The sequence below is a fragment of the Hesperophylax consimilis genome, chromosome 20 (assembly GCF_061612785.1).
Source record: "Hesperophylax consimilis isolate HC1 chromosome 20, BYU_Hcon_1.0, whole genome shotgun sequence".
NCBI classification, from domain to species: Eukaryota; Metazoa; Arthropoda; class Insecta; order Trichoptera; family Limnephilidae; genus Hesperophylax; species Hesperophylax consimilis.
In genome coordinates, this window is record NC_142855.1 from 14,379,854 (window position 1) to 14,399,226 (window position 19,373).

The window sequence follows — 19,373 nt, forward strand, 5'->3', positions numbered from 1 at the left end:
TGTACGTACATCAAAATCCGCTATATGCTACCTCTAACACAAAGCGGATTTAAAGACCCATATAAAATCAGCTATGTGTCATTTATTCACAAAATTAAATATAACCGCCAAAGAACTAAATATTTAATTGTAAATTATCATTTATACAAAATCCGGCGTAAATATCTAATTTTCTGTATATTTTGATGTTAAAAAATGCGATCCATTGTTGAATTAATCAGTTTTTTCCTTCTCCTGAAAAGTAACGTTTTTTTACATAGCGGATTTTGCAAGCGCAGCGACGATATATGACATATGGCTTTATCGACTGACGGGGCTAGACCTCCAGTAACTTTAAGAGATACAGATTGTTTTAGGAGTGTTTCCGTTTCATTTTCGATAAAAGTATTACAAATAAGTACCGGTATTTCAATGGAAGATGCTGCGAATATTTGTACACGGTTAACATTTGTCACATGAGAACTGGTCGTTTCTAAGATTTATTTTTGAATTCTACAGCTTGGCTGTGAAGTAATTTGCGGGCCTCTGTGTTTGTTCCCTCCTATGATATGGGTTTCTTCAAGACCTTCTTCAAGAATTACACAGCATCCCCAAAGATGGCATAGGCCCTAAGTGAAATTATTTTCCCAGGGCCTAGTTTAGTAATGTAGTTGTTCTTTTTCTATAAATATTTCTGTTATTGAATTATTAAAATATATGGTTTTTGTCAATCTTTAGCCACTAGCCAACCACTCTAGTTAGCTAAATGAAAAGTCACGGACCGCCACTGGTAAACACTCATATAACTGTAATATTAATTCAAATAATGTAAACCTGACTGCTTTGTGCTTACCGCTAAACCTAATTTAAAATACCATGGTATAATATGAAGTGAAAATTACAAACAATAGAAAGGATAAAAAAAATATTGTATTTTTTATTAGAATAAGCCCGTTGTCCCACGGGTCAGTAAGCACACGACATAGGGTCTTATAGCACACGGTTTATGTAGATTCCTTACTGACCTGTGGGACAACGGGCCAAGAAACATATTTAATTTTAGAGTAGAACCATTTATTTCTCCCTGATTCCATCTCTCCATTCATTACATCTTGCAATTAGAAATTATCCAATTTTTTTTTAATTTGCCGTATGATTACCCCACTATCAGACTATTTCAAAACTTTAAAGTCCCTTCACTGCAAATCTATCTATATAAATAAAAACGTAAATGGTCTTTTGTTAAAAATTTTAAATCTCGAAAGTTCTTTGTAATTTTGACACAACGTTGCATTCGAATACGCGTGTGTTAAACCTATAGTATATAGATGTCACCTGTGACAGGTAAAACATGTTTCTTTTTAAACAGCGCCATCTGTTGGACGTAAAAGCAACACGCGCTATTGTTTCTGTATCAGTACAGACAGACTGAACCACAGCAATGTTATTTATAAAAAAATAGCCCTTTTACAAATTCACTCGTTTCGATAATGAAAACATAAAACCATTTTCAAACAGAAATAAACTAAATATTCTTGGCTGACTAACTATCCCGCGCTATAACACAACCACAGACCAACCATTTTATGAAAAATATACTCGCTGATGTACCCGGCATTGCCCGGGTTTCACATAGAATTTTTTGAAATCTTATGTAGACTGTAGCCTTCCTCTTGTTTTGAAAGTAAAGTGTGCAAAATTTCATCAATTTCAGAACAAAACTATAGATTTAAATAAAATCAAATTTTCGCCACCCACCTGGTTTCCTCCCCGCGGCCGCCCGTGATCGCCAGGTGATCACTCCTTCTTATTATTCTGTTTATATTATATGTCTGACCATAGTAGAAAAGGAGATGAGGAGTTTGTTTCATGAGGATTTGTCTTTTGGTGACAGATATAGCACCACATGACCCAACTGGTTTTAAGCCACGCATTTCGTATTTCTACCAATTTGTAACACATTTCTTTTGAACACTTATAAAAAAATTATGTTGTTTTTGAAGATAATGTTTATACATTTGAGTAGAAACGTTAACTATACGAAATTCCATAGAACGAAAAAAATCTCAAGTGTGCTCTGAAAATGATTGCAAACACATTTTGTTTTGTTATTTAACATTTCATAGGTATTAAAAAATTCATAGTGTATCTTTAAATGCAACTTAGGCATTTGTAGAAGGAATTTTTATTAAACGAGTCGTGTTTCATTATATATTTTAACAATTTTGCAAATTTATCGTCTTATATTTATAATATTAGCGCGCTCACTCTAACATTTGTATTTACATATCTTTTTGAACACTTACTTCGGAGCCTTAAGAACTCTCTCGAACTGTTCGGAGAGTAAAGTTAGCGAGATGAGTCAGTAGTTGAACAGAATCAATTCAGATATCCACATATATATTTAGTATTTAAGAAGTTGCTTTTAAACAGCAATCTTTGTTGCCGCTAGTCCGAGGCAGTAATTTTATTTTCCCCTCCATGTTTACAAATTATACACCATAGTGTATAGCTACACTAAATTCTGCTTTATAATATGTATGTACCGAATTATATTAATGTTATTTATTTTAAGACGTTTTGAAATTAACGATTTTGTAATGTTTTTAAAAGAATAAAAATTTGAATTGAATTGAATCAGCGTTTTTCCTTTGAAATATAAAACCATAACAAATATAATATTATGGTGGTGAATGTCAGATGACGTAGTGATTGTATTAGACAATTAGACCTACTTAAGATGCACATGGCAATGTTAATATAACCTGCACTTCTTTTGTTTCAGCTCAGAGAAGGTCAAGTTCGTCGGATTGGGGGGGAACTTTACACCTCAGTACAACCCTGACGCTATATACAATGTGATAAAAATACAATCCCACCCACTATACAACTGGACTTACTCTATAGTGTATAACGACATCGCCCTTCTGCAGCTTGACAGACAGTAACAAATTCTGATTCACAGTTTCCTTTTAAAGCCCTAAGATGTTCTTTAATTCTGATCTCAAAGTTTCTATTAGTTTTTCCTATATAAAAGGAATTACAATCATTACAGTTGAGTTTATAAACACCTGATTTTTTAGTTAGACTATCAATATCTTTATTATTAAGAATATATTTTTTTAATTTGTTATTCGTATAAAACGCCGGTTGAATATTGAAGGGGATGTTTTTATTTATAATTTTGGAAGTATCATTATCTACTTACGTAGGATTCTATTTGTAGATAATGATACTTCTATGTACTTCTGTCGACCAACAAACACTCCTATGTCCTGTCCTATCTTCCATTCTTGCTACATGCCCTGCTAGCGGAACAGGCCCACTGTTGCTTCACATGGTCTGATGCTCTGTAGGGAACTCGCGCGCATACAAGGGTTAGTTCAAGCAACGCCGGTTCCTTATAACTTATTAGCAGGAATAGTTCCACCTGTATAGTGCCACCTCAGTGTAGGTCGACCAACAAACACTCCTATGTCCTGTCCTATCTTCCATTCTTGCTACATGCCCTGCTAGCGGAACAGGCCCACTGTTGCTTCACATGGTCTGATGCTCTGTAGGGAACTCGCGCGCATACAAGGGTTAGTTCAAGCAACGCCGGTTCCTTATAACTTATTAGCAGGAATAGTTCCACCTGTATAGTGCCACCTCAGTGTAGGTCGACCAACAAACACTCCTATGTCCTGTCCTATCTTCCATTCTTGCTACATGCCCTGCTAGCGGAACAGGCCCACTGTTGCTTCACATGGTCTGATGCTCTGTAGGGAACTCGCGCGCATACAAGGGTTAGTTCAAGCAACGCCGGTTCCTTATAACTTATTAGCAGGAATAGTTCCACCTGTATAGTGCCACCTCAGTGTAGGTCGACCAACAAACACTCCTATGTCCTGTCCTATCTTCCATTCTTGCTACATGCCCTGCTAGCGGAACAGGCCCACTGTTGCTTCACATGGTCTGATGCTCTGTAGGGAACTCGCGCGCATACAAGGGTTAGTTCAAGCAACGCCGGTTCCTTATAACTTATTAGCAGGAATAGTTCCACCTGTATAGTGCCACCTCAGTGTAGGTCGACCAACAAACACTCCTATGTCCTTTCCTATCTTCCATTCTTGCTACATGCCCTGCTAGCGGAACAGGCCCACTGTTGCTTCACATGGTCTGATGCTCTGTAGGGAACTCGCGCGCATACAAGGGTTAGTTCAAGCAACGCCGGTTCCTTATAACTTATTAGCAGGAATAGTTCCACCTGTATAGTGCCACCTCAGTGTAGGTCGACCAACAAACACTCCTATGTCCTGTCCTATCTTCCATTCTTGCTACATACCCTGCTAGCGGAACAGGCCCACTGTTGCTTCACATGGTCTGATGCTCTGTAGGGAACTCGCGCGCATACAAGGGTTAGTTCAAGCAACGCCGGTTCCTTATAACTTATTAGCAGGAATAGTTCCACCTGTATAGTGCCACCTCAGTGTAGGTCGACCAACAAACACTCCTATGACCTGTCCTATCTTCCATTCTTGCTACATGCCCTGCTAGCGGAACAGGCCCACTGTTGCTTCACATGGTCTGATGCTCTGTAGGGAACTCGCGCGCATACAAGGGTTAGTTCAAGCAACGCCGGTTCCTTATAACTTATTAGCAGGAATAGTTCCACCTGTATAGTGCCACCTCAGTGTAGGTCGACCAACAAACACTCCTATGTCCTGTCCTATCTTCCATTCTTGCTACATGCCCTGCTAGCGGAACAGGCCCACTGTTGCTTCACATGGTCTGATGCTCTGTAGGGAACTCGCGCGCATACAAGGGTTAGTTCAAGCAACGCCGGTTCCTTATAACTTATTAGCAGGAATAGTTCCACCTGTATAGTGCCACCTCAGTGTAGGTCGACCAACAAACACTCCTATGTCCTGTCCTATCTTCCATTCTTGCTACATGCCCTGCTAGCGGAACAGGCCCACTGTTGCTTCACATGGTCTGATGCTCTGTAGGGAACTCGCGCGCATACAAGGGTTAGTTCAAGCAACGCCGGTTCCTTATAACTTATTAGCAGGAATAGTTCCACCTGTATAGTGCCACCTCAGTGTAGGTCGACCAACAAACACTCCTATGTCCTGTCCTATCTTCCATTCTTGCTACATGCCCTGCTAGCGGAACAGGCCCACTGTTGCTTCACATGGTCTGATGCTCTGTAGGGAACTCGCGCGCATACAAGGGTTAGTTCAAGCAACGCCGGTTCCTTATAACTTATTAGCAGGAATAGTTCCACCTGTATAGTGCCACCTCAGTGTAGGTCGACCAACAAACACTCCTATGTCCTGTCCTATCTTCCATTCTTGCTACATGCCCTGCTAGCGGAACAGGCCCACTGTTGCTTCACATGGTCTGATGCTCTGTAGGGAACTCGCGCGCACACAAGGGTGGACTACAGCAAACTGTGCGCCACACTAAACACTTTAATATAGAAAGATACCTAGCGCAGACCCTTCAAACATTACAGATAGTCTGAATTGTCGAAAAATCAGTTCCAATTTCGAAAATAATGACACTTAAATTCAAAATCAAAGTTCTGGATACGATTTGAGAATTTTACGGCCAAAATTATTGTAGTGATTTATTTTTGGGGTATTATGCCATGTTACGCTACCTCCTTCTTTATACAACGTTTCGGACAGCATTATAGTGTCCATCATCAGGACAGATGTGTAATCGAATGTGAAATTACATGTTTATTTGTAATTACTGTAATGCTGTCCAAAGTGGGTTAAAGAAGGAGGTAGCGCAATAAGGCATAACACCCCAAAAATAAATCACCATCAAAGTTCTGCAGTTCATTGAACCAGAGCTACGGACAGAGTCACAACTGACATTAGAACCCATTTGTAATTATTATTACAATGTTACAATCTATTCAAAAGTAAAGTCACGAAATAAATTATTGCCATTATTTCCTATGTCAAATAACAGGTGACAGGGTCTCACGAGTGTCATGCGTTATGCGTCATGCGTCATGCGGAAATATCGGCATACCGCACCTAAATATTATTGCATCGCACCACCACTTACAGTTTTTCAAAAATAAATTATATCCATTTCAGGGTAACATTCACAAGCAGTATAATCCCAGTCTGTCTCCACACCGGCACAACTCTTCCTGACAGTGGCTTCATCCTCACTGGGTGGGGTGGCTCACACACCCCACCTGACCACAAGGTTAGAACACATTTCTCTGCCTTCATGATGAACGATGACCGATGATGTGATAACGATAAGATTGACAGCTGTGACTGGTACTAAATGTATATTTATTTAAATAGATAACCAACCATCACGCCGTCTCCTCTGTAATGATCTGCACTTTTCAAACTTTTCCTTCTCTTCCTTCTACGATAAATTTTCTTTAAGTCCCATAGGTAACTTCTCCATAAGGCTTTGATTGTGTATATACCCAGGGTAGGAATATCCTCTCTGCCGTCTGTACAAGCCTTTGCCCCTCTCTTTATTTCACATCCCTTCAAGTGCGAACATCCTAGTTTGTCCACGTGTTTTACGACCTTGAACGCAATCATTTCACGTGACGGTTCAGTATAAAAAGGTTTCACCGAACGTTGTGTTGGTTTTTTGTTTCTCGGTATAGGAACCTAGTTATCTTTGTATGTGTGTGGTACCCCTCGGTTCTTTTGAGATAGAGTGAGTTGAATCCATTACCGCTGTGTTCTAAAGCCATTTCATAAACCTTATTTTCTAAGACGCCTGCTCCCCAACTAGCTGCGTGATTCTATCTGTCGTAGGGTAATGTGAGTATAATAAAGTGTTAGATTTTATATATGTGATATACATACGATAAATTTATGGGGTTAGTTGTCGGTGCCACCCATGTATATATTTTGGTAGGGAAGGGAGAGGAACGGAAATGATTTTTTTTCAAGCTAAGTTGGACCTCCTCTTTAACAAACAGATCTGATGGATGATAATTTGAACAAGGCAATCGATATCTGCGTGTCAGGATATCCAAACTGGCCGGATCTGACGAGCTTTCGCTTGTTCTCCCCTTATTCCAAGTTGGCAACCGTCACGCCAGAATAAAGAAAACCAGGTCTCCTCACCAATTTCAGAAATTCCCCAACCTCATTGCACCTCCAGGAAAATCTACTTTACTGAATGTAGAAGGGGAAAACCATGACATCCCTTGTCACGAATCTAGTCGCGAAAATGTGACACGGAAGGTCCTAAGTTACATGCCACCTCCAGAAAACGCTGTAAATTCCACCTACATCCCTTTCTAGGTCAATAACATAGATAACACACGACGATCTTGTCGACATTTAGCCTGCTTCTATCGATAGGTTGTGTGCCTATCCATTCAGCCAATTATCATGTGAGATATATGTAAGGTTTACTCGAAATGCCAAATTTAGGATGAGGACGGTCTGTATTTTAATATTTGGTTCCAGTAATTATTTTATGAGGTTACTAGCATCCTCGTGTATTAGGTATGGGTAACTTCTATTGAATACCTATCCTCTCAGGTAGGATAAACGGATAATTGGTTTGATTTTGGCATTTAATTTTATGAGGCTGCCTACCTCTCGAAAGGAACCTGTTGAGAAAAGTTGTTCGGTTGGTAGTTTTATTTCGGAGATTACCATCTCCCTCTTTTGACTCTAGATTTGTTTTTGTGCATCCCAATTTGTAAATTAGAAAGTCAAACAATAGATGAAAGTATCAAATTAGAAAGTCAGATAACAGAAGAAAAGTAATCATTTTTGTTCTGTCTGGTTGCATCCGATCGCTTTCTATTCGGGCGGTCATACGCTAGCAAAACTTCCCCTTCGACTGACTGTACCTGCGTCCTGTTTCCGGCGGGTGGTGATCGCTGTTTAAATGGTACGCCAGTGTTTTGGTAGGTACTCTGTAGGTAGGTGTTTTTTATACTGCGAGTTTATATTGGATGGCCTAATTTGTAATAAGTATTTAATGTTTTCGTCGGCTATTCAACACCTATCGCAAGGACAACGCCACGATTTGATTCGTAAAGTTTTTAAAAGAATAACAGAACGGCAGTAGGTAAATTCTCAATATGACCCTCGGTCCGAGGCATTCCCCTAAAACTAATTTTATCGGCCTACATATGAAAAGGTCGTTGGCCCGTCCATCGTCCTCGTTATTTACGTGATTGTTCAAACCATCACACCCCGCAGGGGTAGGCAGAGAGGATGGATCGCCTCACAACACCACACAACGAGCAAATATACTAAATAATATTTAATTTTATTCAAATAAAATTTTAATTAAAGCACACACTTAGAAGTATCTGGTTCAAATCCTAGTGGTAAATTTCACAATAAATTTATTAAAAGTAAAGTACATATATATTTGTAGCACGTTCCAGAGTCGAAGATACTCTCAGTATCGCCCTGGTGAAGGATCTCATTCGGATCGAATGTATCTTGAAATGGCTGTAGTCGTGTTTGGTGACCAGATCTCATTAGTCAGGTACTTCCTCACCTTCCTCTTTCCCATCTCCTTCCCCACCCCTTTTAGACAACTGAGGATGTCATAGTCCCACTGATTCTAGACGGTTGGGAGCAGTTGTAACACTTGTGCAGTATTTACATTAAAAAACACATTTCTTCAAAACCTCACTTCACATTGTAATACTATACGGATTGTTCTCATTGGATAAAACAATTAGTTTGTACGTTTTTCAACATTTCAGACGACAATGCAGATAGTATCTCAGGAGGAGTGTTCCAGAGCATTCCCCGCTGGCAGCTCTAAGCACCCTGCCGGCGTCGAACATGACCTGGAGATTTGCAGCCGCCCACTCAGCACAACTGGAGTATGTGCGGTATGTAACGCTGGGATGTATTGTACACCAAGCTCATTATAGTACTGATGTACTTATTATTTAATATTTTGATAATAAAACATTAATATAACAAGAATTTTATAAATAACAAAGAGTAGTCCCGCTGCCTGCCCCATGACAGCTTGTCTACAAGGTCTAGCATTTTTCTTTAAGTTAATAAACATAACAAATAATCATTTTACATATAAAAATTAGTTTTAACTTCTCAATGATGTTTAAATTATGTATTGCAAGATTCAATCACTTAGGACGGGTTGTTTCATAGAATCTGAACAATTCATCAAATTTCAAAGTTGATTTTCAAGTTCTGTGAAGGATCTATCCAAGTTTTGTTCTCAGTTATGTGAAGCCTCTAGCCAGTTATTATAGAATAATAGAACTTGAATAGAACCTACGCAGAACTTGAAAATCATTTTTGATATTTTATGAATTGTTAAAATTCCGCGAAACAACCCGTCCTTATTATTCTTCTGATTACTCACTTCTATCAGAATGTATCTACTATTAAGGAGAAACTACTTCCTTTATCATGTTCCCACTATTAATTATTCCTTCATTATCATTTGGGTAAATTTTTTCACATTATCAAAAAAACACAGTTTGGCGAGTCCATATTTATAAATTTCTGAATTCCTACGAGTATCTGTTTGGTAAGTTTTGAATCTCGAATTGAAATAAAACAATTGGCGAGTTCATTTTGAAATAGTCCGAGTCAATCGCAATGACATCCATAGTGAAAAAATAAAGAGATGAACACTTTTAAAGCACTTCCCGGTAAGATACCGGTAAAACAGGTATAGGGCGCTAGTCCATATAAAACTACACATCCACACTTAGTTAGCAGGAGCTCACATCAGAAACATCTAGCGACATTCTAGTTCCATGCAGGTCTGTAAAAGACAAGAGACATATATGGTATACATCCTTGGTTAGTCTCCAAGGAGTCTAGTCCATCTACAGGAAACACTGGTGTTCTGTTCCTGCTGTTTCCCTCTAGTTCCTGGTGCTGGTGCCAAGGGCTGTCCTGACAGGTGTTCTGGCCAGCGAAGCCGTCCCAGGTTTAAGCATATAGTATACATCCTTGGCGCCATCGGTTAGTCTCCAAGGAGTCTAGTCCATCTACAGGAAACACTGGTGTTCTGTTCCTGCTGTTTCCCTCTAATTCCTGGTGCTGGTGCCAAGGGCTGTCCTGACAGGTGTTCTGGCCAGCGAAGCCGTCCCAGGTTTAAGCATATAGTATACATCCTAGGTTAGTCTCCAAGGAGTCTAGTCCATCTACAGGAAACACTGGTGTTCTGTTCCTGCTGTTTCCCTCTAGTTCCTGGTGCTGGTGCCAAGGGCTGTCCTGACAGGTGTTCTGGCCAGCGAAGCCGTCCCAGGTTTAAGCATATAGCTCTTCATACAGCAGGTTTAGTTCAAGGAAGGAAGATAGCCGACATTCATTATTGGCGTGCGTCATAGAATAAACAAGTCTGACCATTCTTCGCTTCATTCATTATCATATACCAGGATGAGACAGAGCGCGTGCTAAATGGGCTTGAACCAAAATAAACCAAGTCAGTGGGGTTAGTTGGTCAGTTCTATTTCTTATTCAGTCGCGTGCGTAAATACGTTAAAAATTAATTGTTATTTTTATTTCACTCATAATTTTAGTGAAATTTTTTATCTTTATTACATTTCCAGCACGTTCCGGAATTGTACATACTCTCAGTATCACCCTGTTGGAAGGCCACCATTCAAATCGAAAAGTTGCTCTATGATTGTATTTAACAAATCTTAAGTTTTCATAGGAAATTTTGGTTTTTATTTAATAAGAGAAAAATGGAAACATACTTTTTGGACGTAAGGTCTTTGGTTCACAGAACTACTAGGGTTAGGTTAGGTTAGGTTAGGTTAGGTTAGGTTAGGTTAGGTTAGGTTAGGTTAGGTTAGGTTAGGTTAGGTTAGGTTAGGTTAGGTCAGGTCAGGATCTTTATTACATTTCCAGCACGTTCCGGAATTGTACATACTCTCAGTATCACCCTGTTGGAAGGCCACCATTCAAATCGAAAAGTTGCTCTATGATTGTATTTAACAAATCTTAAGTTTTCATAGGAAATTTTGGTTTTTATTTAATAAGAGAAAAATGGAAACATACTTTTTGGACGTAAGGTCTTTGGTTCACAGAACTACTAGGGTTAGGTTAGGTTAGGTTAGGTTAGGTTAGGTTAGGTTAGGTTAGGTTAGGTTAGGTTAGGTTAGGTTAGGTTAGGTTAGGTCAGGTCAGGTTAGGTTAGGTTAGGTTAGGTTAGGTTAGGTTAGGTTAGGTTAGGTTAGGTTAGGTTAGGTTAGGTTAGGTTAGGTTAGGTTAGGTTAGGTTAGGTTAGGTTAGGATAGGTTAGGTTAGGTTAGGTTAGGTTAGGTTAGGTTAAGTTAAGTCAGGTCAGGTCAGGTCAGGTCAGGTCAGGTTAGGTTAGGTTAGGTTAGGTTGTATGGATTTGTAGTATCTGCCGTGGGTACCTTGCTTGTTACACACAAGGTTTCTCCTAATTCTTTTTTATAAATATTCCTTATCCTTCACAGGATTTGCTTTAATTTCCATCTATTTCATTTATTTCTTTAATTCTTTTGTTGATTTTTTCTAAGTACGCCATGTATATTTCGCTTGTTTTTTCCGTTTCCATATGTCGGTCCTATTCTCTTCAGTGATTACAAGGTTTTCTAATTTGTAATTTAATTTAAATCTGTCTACATCAAAAATTGTACATTTTTCTAAAAGATGGATATTGTCCTGAATAGAAGTTTTATCACACGGGCATTTGTCATCGTCTGTTATTTTGAAGCGTTTCAGGTATTCTTTGAAGCATCCATGTCCTGTCAGCATCTGTGTCGCATGGAAGCTATTTTCCGCGTGTTTTCTCTTTTGAATTGCTGCGTAAATATCTGGGAAGTATTTCTTAGTTATTCTTCCCGTGCTTTCTTCCATATATCTGATATTCCATTTTTCTTCCGTCTCTTTCTTTAATGTTATTTTAGTGAAACTTGGAGGTACCTTACTGTAGTCTGGACACTTTTTCAGTAATCTTCCCTTCTTTGCTGCCGCATTTGCTTTTTCATTTCCCTCTAAGCCTTTGTGGGCTCTAACCCATTGAAATTTTACCCGGTTGTTATTTTCACGGCATGTTTCTAATTTTCCCAAGCACTCTCTTGCTATATTGTTCGTAGTTCTCTCGTCCCTTAATGTTTCTAGTGATGATTTGCTGTCTGAGTTTATTTTTATATCTTTTTCTATTATTCCCTTCCTTTGAACCCATTCTATGGCTTTTTGAATTGCTAACATTTCTGCTTGGTAAACGGTGCAGTAGTCTTCTAATTTAAATGATTTTGACACCCAATCTTTCCCATTTTCTTTTATTACTACTCCTGCGCCCACTTTACCGTCCTGTTTGCTTCCGTCTGTATAAATTTGTATGGGATCCTCGTTAATTTTATTTCCATTTTCTAACTCGATTTTTATATTTTCTTTCACTATTTTCCCTGGATGTGGTAGTTCATTTATACAGCATGTGGTCATTATTTCACTGTCAGCTGGTAAGAAGTGAGCGGGTATTCCTCTTCTGTTTATTCTGTAGATATTTTTAATTTCGGCTATTTTGAGATCTATTGGTGGTGTTCCTGCTAAGGCTAAAGCTGAGGTGGTGGAGATTGTTCTATACCCCTTACAAATTCTTATTGCGTATTGACGTTGAATACTTTCTAGTTTTTTCCTATTTTAGGTTAGGTTAGGTTAGGTTAGGTTAGGTTAGGTTAGGTTAGGTTAGGTTAGGTTAGGTTAGGTTAGGTTAGGTTAGGTTAGGTAAGGTTAGGTTAGGTTAGGTTAGGTTAGGTTAGGTTAGGTTAGGTTAGGTTTGGTTTACCATTTCTATTTAAAATAAATGTAAACACTGACTTACCTACCACTGATTAATTAATTAATCAATAATCTGCCATTTGGAGTGTGTTCACCTATTGCTTTATTTGTTCTCAGGGCTGGTACCACGGCTCCCCGCTGACGGTACCCAACAGCCCCAGGGTGGGCTGCACACACCTGTTGGTGGGGTTGTTATCCTCGTCTATGTCTTCACCCTGTACACACAGCAACACGAGGATATCTACCTACATCCCCTGGATAGAGGGTATTGTGTGGCCTGAAAGCGGTGTTTTTGTCTAGGACCTTGTTTTAGACAATTTTTAAATTTATTTTTGTTGCCCTGACTCCCCCTTCTTGCCCTCTCTCTGTTGTACAAGCGGCAAACTGGCGGATCTACATCACATAGAAAACCCAAAAGAAACTTTGGTTTTGTTCGATCTGAACATTTCAATTTTTTTCTATTAAAAACTTCTGTAGCCGGCCCAACCCTTCGACACATTTTAAAATACAATAAACAGCTGGTGTTAACCCCTTAACTACCAATTTTAAAAATATATATAAATTCCAACTTCGGACTCGATTTACCCCAAAATGAAAGATCTCATAATAAAAAATACTTATGTGAAAGGTTCATCAGTTTCCCGTTTGTACTATGAGTTTCCAGACAACATGTATAACAAAAATCCCACACAGGCAAGGCCAGTGGGTAGGCATACTTGGGATTAGTTAAAGGTACTTAAACATGACTTATTGTGGAATGTAGGTACATACCTATATTAATTCTATAAACAGGAGATTTTTATGTTTTAATAATATCAAAATCAGTTGTATTTTTTAAATTAAACTCGTTTTCTGAAGAAAAACATATTTTTGTAAAATTGTTCCTTATACTAAACATAAATACAAAAATGATGCGCTTAATTTTTTTTTACTTCTATCAGAGTAATAAAGAGTAAAATGAAAATTTTATCGACCGTATTCTGTTACTTTAATAAAAACAAGTTTACTGAAGTTATATAACAAATCTGAGCTCAATCGGCCAACTGGTTATTGAGAAATCGTAGTTGGCGATTTGTATTTGTGCGTGTAAAATGGATGTACCATTGGGTGAGATTAAAATGAAGTAATTGATAGTTAGCAGCTAATCAGCCAACCCAGGGCCAAGAACAACTTGTTCCTCTCTCTTGGAAATTGGATTATAGTCAGTTTGGCATTCTGTCCTTCAGTTCTTGTTACTTGTTGCCTTCTCACTACTTGTCAGTACTCATACTTCCCTCTATTCTATAACTCTATCATTTTATCAATATATCACTATTCAGTTTGGACAGTCTACACTCAATTCCAAAACCTTTCTTTCTAGACAACAATACCGCATTAAGTAAGGTGGGGATGATGGGTAGATACTGCGTGGAAAAGCTTTTTTTATTATGTATTTGTACTTAAATATTATTTTTTATTATATATTATGTTCTGTAATTTTTTTTAACTTTTTTAATGTTAATAAATTATTTTTTAATTTGTGCACCTTTTGTTTTGATCCAAACTGAAACCTTTTTTTTCTGTATTGTGTAAGTGTTGGTGTATTCTGTATTGTCAATAAAAGCCTTGACGATCATTACATCATTATGGATGAAGGTAAACAAATTAACGAAAGAAATAAAACTCTGGAAAAATTTGCCAGAAACAAGAGAAAAATACACAAATGCATAAAAGTCATAGATAAAAATAAAACTGCCTCAAGTGGTGCAGAAACGAGGACCTAACCACCGCCTTTAAGGGCGAGGCTACGGCACATATCAAGAACCCTCTTAATCCTTGCTAATCTAAATCTCTAAAACCTAAGAAAGAAAAGGAAGAAATTCCCTAAATGAAAGTGAAAACTTTATCAATATCCGTTGCGTAGTTTAGACAAACTAAGCGCACAGACAGACGGGGATAAGACTTTATTTTATATTATCTAGAGATGACTAAATACTTACAAATAACAAGAATCGAAAGTCAGGTAATGCAAAGAAGAACTATATTATCAGGAGGAACTTTCTACACTTTCTTGATGGACGGTGGCCGTAGTTTGTTGTACGGAGTTGAGAGAAAATATAATATAAAACAGCTATTATAGGACCATCCCATAAAGGTCCCATGACCAGTTCAGGCACGGGGACTCCATCCAAGCCAGAGTCAAGTTACCCTCTCAGAACAGGGCCCTTAGGTAATGCAGACAGTACACAACTGCTGACCCTGTACATTCCCGTTGTGGAATCCGGCGGACACCTCTGGTGTGGAGCCCCAACAAACCCCTTGACTTTGTGCACAAACTGACGGTGCGTTTGATAGATTTCCCTCTCTAAACAAATGGATTGTAATGTTTAGAGCACAGGCATCAGGTAAGGATGATCGTGTGGAAAATGGGAGATTGGCAAAGAAAGCAATAATGCGTCAATAATCAGAATTAATAATTGTCCGTCATTGGAAAACGTTGACCATATAACTTATCTAGGTTTTAAAACTGATAAAAATTTAAGATGAGCATATTATGTATTATTTTAATAATAAAATTTTAAAGAGTAAGTTAAAATTGTTCAAGAGCTTCAGGAAAGTCCTCAGTAAAAAAGACTTAGATTAAGATCTACATGGCTCATTACCAATCGCTATTAGAATACGGTATTATCGGATGTGGCAGGGCAAATTACAATATCCTAACATCACTCATTAAAAGCCAATAAAAATAATTCTGAAAGTCCGTGTAAGAACTAGCACTGACGAAAATTTAACTTCTGATAATATTATAATCACAATGCCTGTACAGTTTAGGATTGTTGTAAATGGAAATGGTGCCCTCTGTTATCTTCAAAAGGAATGATCGGGGACGCTATTTGAAAACTAAATCAAAAGTTAAGTTTTCACAACTTTTTCTTACCAGATTTTCTCAGGTTTAAAAACTTTTACACTATTTTACATACAAGAAACTTTTCGGAAAAAAAACAAGAACAAAAAGTTTTCAAACTTCACATATATGTCTTATACTGATTCATAAATGTGGAAATTCTAACTATACAATTGTAAATGTTCTCCAAAATGCCCTGGAAAGAATCTCATACTTGTGATGTCCCGAAAGAAACCATTCATCTGTTCTGAATGCAATTACTAATGTTATCCAAATTGACCCTAGTAATAAATTACATCTTTGCGATTCTTTCAAGGATAAAGAAACCATCCTGTCACTTCGAATGCTATCAACAATGTTCTCAAAATTTGTTTTGACAACATCGCCATTCCATTGTAAAAATATTATGTACTAAATACACAATTTGGCTGTCCTGAAACGGGAATCCTTCCCAGTTGGACAGACGCAGGTTCATTTTGTTTTGTATTGTTTGTAATTTATATATATTAATTAAATAAATAAATAAAAATAGTCAAACCAATTTTCCGGGCTAAATTTTTCTAAATTTCCCGGAAGAATTTTTTTCTTGAAATAAAAATTTTACAAATTGGAAAATTTACAAACTTTACATAATATCAGAAAGATTAGTCATTGAAAAATTTACGATTATATTTTCCACACTATTTTTTCCAGAAGTCGTTTTTCCCGTATCAAAAATTTACCAAAATGAAATATTTCTAAACGTCGATTAACAAAATCAAAAAGATAAATGTCTAACCGTAGGTATTTCAGAGTAAATTTATTCTGCATACTTATATAAATATATTGTGGAAGCGTACTCCAGAGGACTTTTGAGTTAGCACTTTTGAAAACATTACTTACTCTTAATAGGAAACCTGGAATCTTGTGGGAAAAATGTGAAAATAAGTGACCAAATCTCACAACTGATGCTGTAACTAGAATTTTACGAATGCACTCTAAACCTGAGAATGGTTTTCCTTGAATAACGTCAACAGATGAGTCCGAAACACGAAGAATTTACGTTCCATTTAGAAAGTCACTTAATTAATCTCACAAATATCCATGACTGGTTTTAACTTAAGGTTAATTTCGCATAAGAGCCAACAAGCTTAAATAGTTGTTACACGCGGAGTAGGCAAATTGTTTTCCATTGAATTTTGAATCATACGGTGTGCGATTCGAATTTCAAACATCTCTTGGAAGACGAGAATGGTTTCCTTCGAAATGTGTCAGCAGATGAATCCGCAACTGAAATTTTATGTTTCATTCTGAACACAAAATTAAAGTTAGTAGTGAATCTGTAGGCGAGAATTAGAATCCCAAGAATGAATCATCATTTCAATTTTGCAGCACACGATGTGTAGATAGAATTTATTTGTGACAGAATTTTATACTTCTTTTGGAACAAAAGAACGGTTTTCTTCAAAATGCGGCGAAAGAATGAATTCAACTGGAATTTAATTCTTGCATTCTCAACATAAAACTGGTTTTTACTTGAAAAATCATTCTCAATAAATATGTATTAAATTTAGCCAATATAAAGAGAAAGAAACCTGTATATATGAACTACTTACAGTAAAATATATATGTTTTCAAATAAATATAAATATTCTCGGGTTAGGAATAACTTGACAAGCTATGAATAAAGTCCGCACCTCTCGAGGACCAGCTCAAATTACAAATTAAATCTACTGGGCACTATTCGATCAAATAAGGGGGAAATGCACGAAAAATTGAAGAACTCGAGATCTCGACATGTTGGCAGTTCTACGTTTTGTTTTGATGGCCCTCTGACACTTCTATCGTACAACCCAAAACCTGCAAATATGGTTTACCTTTTCTCTTGTTGTGATGAAAATGCAATAATTAATAATTCAAGTGGCAAACCAAACATGATTCATTTCTAGAACTAAACCAAAGGAGGAGTAGATTCATTTGATCAAATGCGCGCCTCAATGTCATGCAGCCGCAAAACTAATAGATGGTCAATGGCTGTTTCCTATGGCATCTTAAACATGGCTTTTGTTAATTCTGCTGTAATTTATGGCAGAAACATGATCAAATAAACTCTCAAACAAAAGAGAATTCATTAAACAACTCAGCACAGATTCGGTCAAGCCTTAGATGGAGATGAGACTTGAAACTCCGACTTAAAAATATAAGCCAAATTTTCGCAAAACCTACTCATTCAGGTAATAAACTTCAGGCAGGAGAACCAGAGCCCAAAAAACGTAAATACTGCGCTTTTTGCTGCTAAAAAAAAGAGAATGTCAAAATGAGTGTGCTGTAAGTGCAAAAAGTCAGTATTTTCTGAGCACAAAGTTGATGTCTGTGTAGATTGCTCTAAAATTATAGTTAGTAATTAAAAGCACGATTACTTATAATGTTTGCCTTAAGAATAAGAAATTAATCTTAAAAATATATAATTATGATTATTTAAAAAAACATATATTCAATTTGATTTTTAAGATGATTTTTTTGTTTGAATATAAGCATAATGTTTTGATTCGTTGTAATAAATACCTGTGATAGTAGTTTTCATTGATAAAACTGTGTAACTATCTGTACTTATATCCTCTATGGGATGTGTGGGATTGCACTTACCTCCCCACATCCTGGAATAAAGATTTTATTGTCCGGGTTAAATCTTCCCCATAGGACAAACTAAACCCTTCCACACACTTTTCCACAAATGATCATCTAGTCAATCCACATTATGCAAGTGCAATATATAAGTAAAATAAATACAAAACAATACAAGAACAACACGTCAACTCACCAGAGATCAAATGGGAAAATAATTCACCGACTCCAGATATTTTCATATCGGAGGGTTCGGCTCGGTAGAACTTCTAACAGGGCCTATAAATCCTACTGATCCCTCAACATAAATATTTAAAAAATCTTTTGTTATCCTACATGTATTCAAAATGACCGACTTTTGCATCTTATATAATTTTTTCGAATACTTATTATTTATTATTATTATTATTATTAGTTTACATACCAACCTTAACTTTCCATCGAAAAATAGGGCACAAGTAGGAAACAAATTTTCCCGTCCCAAAAAACAAGGTTCGGTTGGACTCGGGGAAACCTGTGTCCTCTGCACACACCAGACTCCAACATAGAATATAACTGGACTCCCATGAGGACTGCCGCCGAGGCCCCGCACTATGTAAGTTTCAGACATTAGCTTTATTTATTATATATTAATTAATTTCTTGAAATAAGTAACTAGCCATCACTGCGTTTCCTGGCAGGAGTAGGCAGAGAGAATACACCGTTACAATACTCTGTCTCGCATACACTCCTTGCTTTATTCACATTCATAATTCATCTCACATACTCTTGCGTTATTCTGACTTTTGCCCCGACCCGACTCGAGTAACTTCCAAGTCGTATGTTCTCCTTACACTACTTTCTTGGTTCATCCGCTCGACATGCCCAAACCGTCTAAGCGGCAAGATACCGAGTTAATAAAGAAATAATATGAAATTCCATTGATAGAAAAAAATTCTCCAGTAATATTATTTAACGTCCTGTAGGCATGAAAAAATTCTGCGTCTTTTCAAAATGCTACTTAACTTAACTAAATTGTTCTTGAATAAAAAATACAATTTTTAAGAAAAAATCTGAATTTTGCTTTATTTTAATTAGTTGTAATACTTTCCATCTTTTCTAAACATACTTCCCAAATAAACAAACTCATCCACCTGCCCCGAGTATTC

The 19,373-nt window shown here is 37.2% G+C and overlaps 1 protein-coding gene across 3 annotated transcripts in view; it reads left to right on the forward strand.

Moving 5' to 3' along the window:
* The first annotated feature begins 290 nt into the window (after positions 1-290).
* LOC149414142 (uncharacterized) overlaps positions 291-19,373 on the forward strand; it is a 34,920-nt gene continuing 15,837 nt past the window's right edge. The window contains exons 1-5 of one of the 3 annotated variants that reach the window (XM_089643773.1): positions 291-1,772; positions 2,765-2,923; positions 6,075-6,189; positions 8,696-8,827; positions 12,855-14,259. In XM_089643773.1, coding sequence (XP_089499899.1) covers positions 8,702-8,827; positions 12,855-13,037 — 309 coding nt within the window. In that variant the 5' untranslated portion in view covers positions 291-1,772; positions 2,765-2,923; positions 6,075-6,189; positions 8,696-8,701 and the 3' untranslated portion in view covers positions 13,038-14,259. Of the gene's footprint in view, positions 2,924-6,074; positions 6,190-8,695; positions 8,828-12,854; positions 14,260-19,373 lie in introns of those variants that run through there. The other 2 variants (XM_089643772.1, XR_016304000.1) reach the window with 2 other exon arrangements.